General features: G+C 37.7%; 1 protein-coding gene across 1 annotated transcript in view; it reads left to right on the top strand.

The window, feature by feature from the left end:
- Positions 1 to 5,721, top strand: part of LOC138057450 (tyrosine kinase receptor Cad96Ca-like) — a 14,325-nt gene extending 8,604 nt beyond the window's left edge. Inside the window, exons 8-9 of the mRNA XM_068903470.1 lie at positions 2,365 to 2,461; positions 4,077 to 5,721. Of these exons, the coding sequence (XP_068759571.1) occupies positions 2,365 to 2,461; positions 4,077 to 4,235 (256 nt within the window). The 3' untranslated portion in view covers positions 4,236 to 5,721. The remainder of the gene's footprint in view (positions 1 to 2,364; positions 2,462 to 4,076) is intronic.
- Positions 5,722 to 6,641: the final 920 nt, after the last annotated feature.

Below are 6,641 nucleotides of genomic sequence, written 5' to 3'. Positions count from 1 at the left end.
ACTAATGGATTGGCCCCACTTTGCAACCGGATTTTGTAAGCAAGAAATTAGAACAAGATCTCAAACCTAAAGAAGCCAAACCGTCAATTGTCAATGATCCAAGTGGACTTCATACTTGAGAAACGTTTTGTTTAACTTTTTTTTTTTTAAGAAACGTTCTGTCGCAATTTTTTATTGTCAAATGTTTTTCTAAGTCACTTTTTTTTGTAATAACCAAAAAAAATTTGCAGTCGTCCTACGGTTATATGCAATTAGTATTATTAGAAAATTTATTTCTATGTGAAAAGAACAAAAAAAGAAGGTGACCCACGCTAACACCAACCCGGAGTGGCCAACACCTGGCATGTTAACGTTAGCCACGAAATGCTGATGAGGCACAGCAATGGCGAACCGGCTGTCCATGGCTGCTAATTGTCCGGGTGAAATGATTGTGCGCATGCGTTATGTGTTAACCACACCGGACTGGTTTCACCTTGGTTTTTTTTTTTTTGGTTATTTATTTTCAATTTCTGGAGAATTTATATCTGTATTTTCGGCCTCGTATAACAGAAAGCAGCGCAAAAGCAGTGCTTTCTTTTCTTCAGGTGCTCCAATGTCTCCACACCAAAATGCAAATTTAGTTGTTTTTTTTTTTAATTATTTTCTTCCTTTCTATTTACAATTTGCATTTTTGGTAAATAAATAAATAATAACTCATTTGTTACAGGTTGGAAGATGCTGGAAACAGCAGTACGTGGGCATCTTTTAATTTCCACTTTTTTGCTTTAAGGTTATTATTTACAACGAATACAGTCGAATCTCGATTATCTGGACCCTTAGAGACTGACCCGAATAGTGCGGATAATCGAAAATATGAATATTAAGGAGTCAGCACTGAATACATTTGTAAACCGTAACATTTATTCGAGAATCATGCAAAAATGAACCAAACAAGTCATTTCTGCCTAAAATGTTCAAGTAAATCAGTTTGCTTCAAGTTTCCATCATTCTTCGAAGCTGCATAAGTTGAATAGCTTCCACATTGTTTTGTCTCTCCATCCATGTCAAACACTTTTTAAAGCATTCAACAGCTTCAGTGTTTGTAACAGTTTGCTCATCTCGACTCTCATTCTCCTCCTCGTTACTTTCATCTTCAACTGAAGACTCAAGCCATCCTGTCGAAGCTTTGAAGGTTTCGCCGTTCGCGTTCTCCTCATGTAATTGACTGTGAAAGTGCTTTGCTTTTTCTTGCAGAAGGGGACCAAAAATTGGTGTGCCAGCTGTTTTTTGCTGTATGAACCATGCGTATAGGGCTTCATCCACATGTTCATCATGTGCAACTTTCAATGATTTTCGTTTTAGTTCATGATCGATCTCCAAGCTGTCGGCAAACTTCATAATCTTGACTTTCTTTTTGCAGATGTCCGAAATCTGCTGTTTACTGACGCCATATTCACTGGATAAGCTCGTTCCTTTTTCGCCTTTTTCCAATCGTAGAATTATTGACTGCTTCTCTTGTATAGAAAGAATTGAACGCTTACGCTTTGTCGACATGATGGAAACACTTTTCATGACACAAGCTTGTGTTTATCATACCAACGCTGATCGGGGAAGCGGAGCGTGAAATTCCACTTAGCAACAAAACAACTCTGAGCCAATGAACGCTCAATGAAATGCACTGCATTAGTTACGGTGCGTGTTAGGCGCGTTTAAGATCACTCGAGCAATAAACTTGCCCTAAATTGTCTTTTGATGCGAAACAAATTCAGTTCTGACTGGAATTTTATATCTCAGTTCGGCGTAAGATAGCTTTTCTACGGATAATGAATGTGACTAATTAATATTTATGAAAAAAATGGGACCAGAAAAGCTAGTCCAGATAATCGCGAAATCCGGATAATCGATTTCCGGATAATCGAGGTTAGTTTAACAGGGCTATAAGGGAGAGTACAGTTTTTTCTACTGTAATTATGCACCCTAAAATAAAGTGTTCTAAAGTGTTCGAATGTACCATTTATATTTTCTCAAAGAAACAAGTCGCAGATAAATTCTATGTCAAGAACCTCTTTTATCTGTATAAGCACTAACCGTCCCTTACGTCAAGTCTGGGATAACGAGATACTTTCTCTCTGTCATGTTTAGTGTTTAGTGCTATACTTTACCGGAGAACTTTATATATCTTTCAATACGTTTTCAAATCAACATCAGAATGTCCGATCAAAAGCAATGGCATTATATCCATCAAAAAATGTCGCAAGACCTTAAACGTAGAATCAATGCATTTTGCAGCGAAAAAATATCCAAACATAAACCTTCTTGCGAAAGGGTTGAAGGAAGAATTGCTGGAGATATAGGCTTCTCACCTCCTCCTTTTTTTATCATCAGGTATAACTTGATGGAGATGTGCTGGCAAGAGATCCCAGTACTCCGCCCTGATTTCGTAAATATTTCCAAGAGGTTGCGCTCGTTCATCGAAGGAGAGGTCAGTAACAAGACGTTTTCAAGGTGCTATTTTTTTCTTTCTTTTTCTTTTTTCTTCTCTTTCTTTTCTTTTTTTTTTTTTTTTTTCATGCGCCATGCATAAAGACTGATATTTTTGCCAAGGCGTTGCTTGGAGCGAGCTCTGTTTTCTTGGAAACAGATATTAATACCACATATGTTTGGGATATTTTGGTCGAGCCCTGCTGGGCTAGGCCGTTTATTTAAAATCAGCATGGTACCTTCTAAGAAATAACTAAATTTAGAAGGCATGATTCCAGCAAAGGTGAGGGCACACCCGCCATCCACAAGAAACTAAGAAAAGAGGAGGGGAAAATGATCTTGACTCTCTTGAATTAGTTACTGAAGGAGGCCCTACGCCTGTCTTCTGCACTGGATAAGAGCTAGAGAAAGTCCCGGATGACAGGAATGCCCCAACTGCATCGTGGGAAATAACTAATTAGGCATGTCACACTCCACGTAAATCCATTTAATTTTCTCTGGGCAATAAACTCCTTTTTTTTAAAATGTCCAGTTTTAGCGATTATTATAATAATAAGGTTGCAACGGGTTCTAGGAAGATGATAAATGAAGGGAACGTTGGATGGGATTTTTTTCTGAATGACAAACCATGGTTTCCTTTTTACTTTTATGAACGGGAAGAAGGGAAACTCGGCGATATCAGTGCAATTGCTAAAGGTAGAACTGAGAGATGAAGTTGGCTTATTTGGAAGTTGTTTCTGTACATGTAAAATGGTGTAATAAATTGAGTTAAGTGCTACGTAAAGTCAAATTGAAATTAGAATGCTACTATTTCTTTAGGGCTACCCACTCTGACACGTTTTCAAAATTCTACAAAAAGTATTTATTCCCAGTGGCGTTATATATCGTTTTTTACCTATTCACACTGGATCGTTCGAAACCTATATAGGCAACTTGATTCAATATCCTATCCATGTCATCATTTTCCTCCTCAAATATCTGTGTTTAACTCTGTACGAGAAACGCGTCGTAGTTTTTGGTCACTTTGTTGTGGGTGTTGGGCATAAAGACGTTTCTTGGATGAATTTCAGTTTTTTCGATTACAATTTATTTCAAGCCAAAAAAATAAAGAAAAAGAAGTAAAAACTACAACGGGATTTGAACCCGCGACCTCGCAATACCGGTACGATGCTCTAACCAACTGAGCTATGACGCCACTGACGTTGAGAGCTGGTCACTTCTGAGTTCACAACTTCCCGTGATAAGTAATTATGAATGAAAGATATATATGAAATACATCATATATTGTACTGCGGGTATCTCTGATTTCATACCCGCAGTACAATATATGATGTATTTCATATATATCTTTCATTCATAATTACTTATCACGGGAAGTTGTGAACTCAGAACTGACCAACTCCCAACGTCAGTGGCTTCATAGCTTAGTTGGTTAGAGCATCGTACCGGTATCGCGAGGTCGCGGGTTCAAATCCCGTTGAAGTCCTGAAAAATTTTTCAGGCTTCTCGACGCAATAGAAAATTGCGCTCATCACTGCGAGGCAACATGGTTTCATTTTAAGTAAAAACTATTTGCATGATACTGAGGAAATCTTTATTATTTCTATATGTTGCAGTACCTCCCGTTGGTGGACGAATCAAAGTACGATGGAGCAAAATACTCAAGAGTTGAGGACGTGGGTGCAGAAACTGAAGATGACGCAAGAGCAGTTCGTGGGGCCACAAATGCAAAGGCCTTAAGCTTCACAAGAAAGTGGTCAAGTCTGAAAATATGAAAGCTAGCTGAAGTAGTTGTCTTTCAGTAACATTACTAGTTTTTAGAGTCAAAGAAAATGTGATATCCAAAAGCTAGTCCTAATACATATTTAGGTCGATTAAAAAAGGCGTAGACAATCAGACAGACAACCCTAACACACACTTTTGTTCTAATTTCGTAAACTCCAAAACACCACGGAATCGATCAGTCTCAGTTTTATTCCTGACTAACTAAATGAGAATTATTGTGACATGTTTTGGCAATCACTATCGACATCTGTCTAATGCAGAACAAAGCAATACCTTTTTGCCTTTGACATCAGTCAGTATTGTTTGGAATATTCATAGTACAACAAAGTAAAGTAAAATATAAACAAACCCGACAAGGTTTGACAATCGTTAGCTAGCGATCATAAGCAGAACGTTTTCCAAGATTTTGTAGGCACTAGCAGTAATTTATTTTGGAGACCTAGATCGAAATCCAGTGTGATCATCACCGAGTATTCGGTATGATTGATGCTGGCTTTTTGGTTAACTCAGTAAGTCCTTGCTTAATAGTGGCCTAGCTAAACAGAATCCGTAATTTGCCTTCTCCTCTTGATTGAGGCGGAAACAAAATATACTCAGGAGAGGAATAATACAGCAAGGGCTTAAGATTATATCAATTCACGTATGTGTGGCACGAAAGAGATGTAGGAGTATTCGTACGCTTTTTCAGGGTGTATAAACACTCCTTAACTTAGTGACCCCTTGCTTCATAGTGGCCCAGCTAATCATAATCAGTCATTTAGCTTCTCCTCTTAATTGAGTGGGAAACAAAATACATGTAGGAGAGGAATCATCATTTTTTAGAAAGGAAGCTCGCGCACCCTTTTTATGTTTAGTCAAACATATTATAGTTGTAAAAGAAGAGAATAATGTAAAAGAAAAGAATAATACAGCAAGGGGCTTAAGATCATATCAATTCACGTATGTGTGGCACGAGAGAGATGTAGGAGTATTCGTACGCTTTTTCAGGGTGTATAAACACTCCTTAACTCAGTGACCCCTTGCCTCATAGTGGCCCAGCTAAACATAATCAGTCATTTGGCTTCTCCTCTTAATTGAGGGGGAAACAAAATACATGTAGGAGAGAAATCATCATTTTTTAGAAAGGAAGCTCGCGAACCCTTTTTATATTTAGTCAAACATACTATAGTTGTAAAGAAAGAGTTGTCATTGTTGCACTTTGAAGTGCTTTGCTATTAACCTTTAGGGTTTTGAGATATTAATCTCCGCTTACTTGCTTGGAACAGAACCGCCATTTCAGCTTTGGCTTACTCACGGCTTTTATAAAGACCTTCGACGATGCGAGCAAAGTGATTTCGTTCTAAAGTTACCTACATATAATTTCAAGAAAAAAAGTACAAACCGTGAGGAAATTCCCAAAAAAATTATAAAATATATAATTAATATAAATAGTGGGACCTGATAGACAAACTGAAGTAACAATGTAAACATTTCTTCGAGTCAATCAGTCAAAGTTAATTAAATTTGGTAAACGAAACGGTCTCGTGCTGTCTTGTCTGTAAATGAAAGTGCCCTATGATATGAATTTATATATTAAATGCGGGTTATAGACAAAAGAGGGAAGTGACCCTCGCTCTTACCTGGACAATTTAAACCAAAAGATCATTTTACAGTTCTGTGCTAAGTTTCCAGGCCTTTGAAAGAAAACGAGGCTGGAGTTGACCTTCCTTTGATACAATCCACATTGATTTCTTTATGTAAATCATGTTGTTGTAATGCTGACGAGTTTCTATTTACATAAGAAAAGCAGTTAGGTTTGTATCAAAGCAAGGTCAACTCCAGCCTTGCTTTTATTTCAAGGCCTGGTAACTGAGCACAGAGCTGCAATAGCCTTTTCACGGTTAGTTTTCTAATTTGCATTGCAATGTAATTTAACGTGGAGGCGAGGCAATTTTGGGCTATTTTGTAGTTTTAACCCGAAATTGCCTCGCATCCAGGTTAGATTGCATTGAAATGCAAATGAGAAAAACTAACAGTGAAAAAGGCTATTAGACACCTCAAAGGGATTCGAACCCAAGACTTCTGCGCTAACCAACAGAGCTATGAAGCCATTCAGTTGAGGGCGAGTCAATTTGTTTGCTTTAATTGTTTCCATGAAGGACTAGATGAATGAAGTGAATGTGTATTTGAAGCGCCACTTTGAATTAGAGGATCTTGTCTAACTGGAAAGAAAGCATTGCAAGCATTGTAAGGACTGCGATGTATTTAGTTTTTTTATCAGATTTTCTGGGGCATCTATTCTTATACCTTTTTTGGAGCGTTTAAATTAAGCGGAAAACCCAAGTAGCTTCAGTTGAATGAACTCAAGAAAAAGTACGAGGGAATCCACATAATTAATAACCGCAGTTTTTTTCTCT

The sequence above is a fragment of the Montipora capricornis genome, chromosome 7 (genome assembly GCF_036669925.1).
Source record: "Montipora capricornis isolate CH-2021 chromosome 7, ASM3666992v2, whole genome shotgun sequence".
Taxonomy (NCBI): domain Eukaryota; kingdom Metazoa; phylum Cnidaria; class Anthozoa; order Scleractinia; family Acroporidae; genus Montipora; species Montipora capricornis.
Note: the sequence above shows the minus strand (reverse complement) of the source record. Positions and strands in the feature narration are given on the sequence as shown.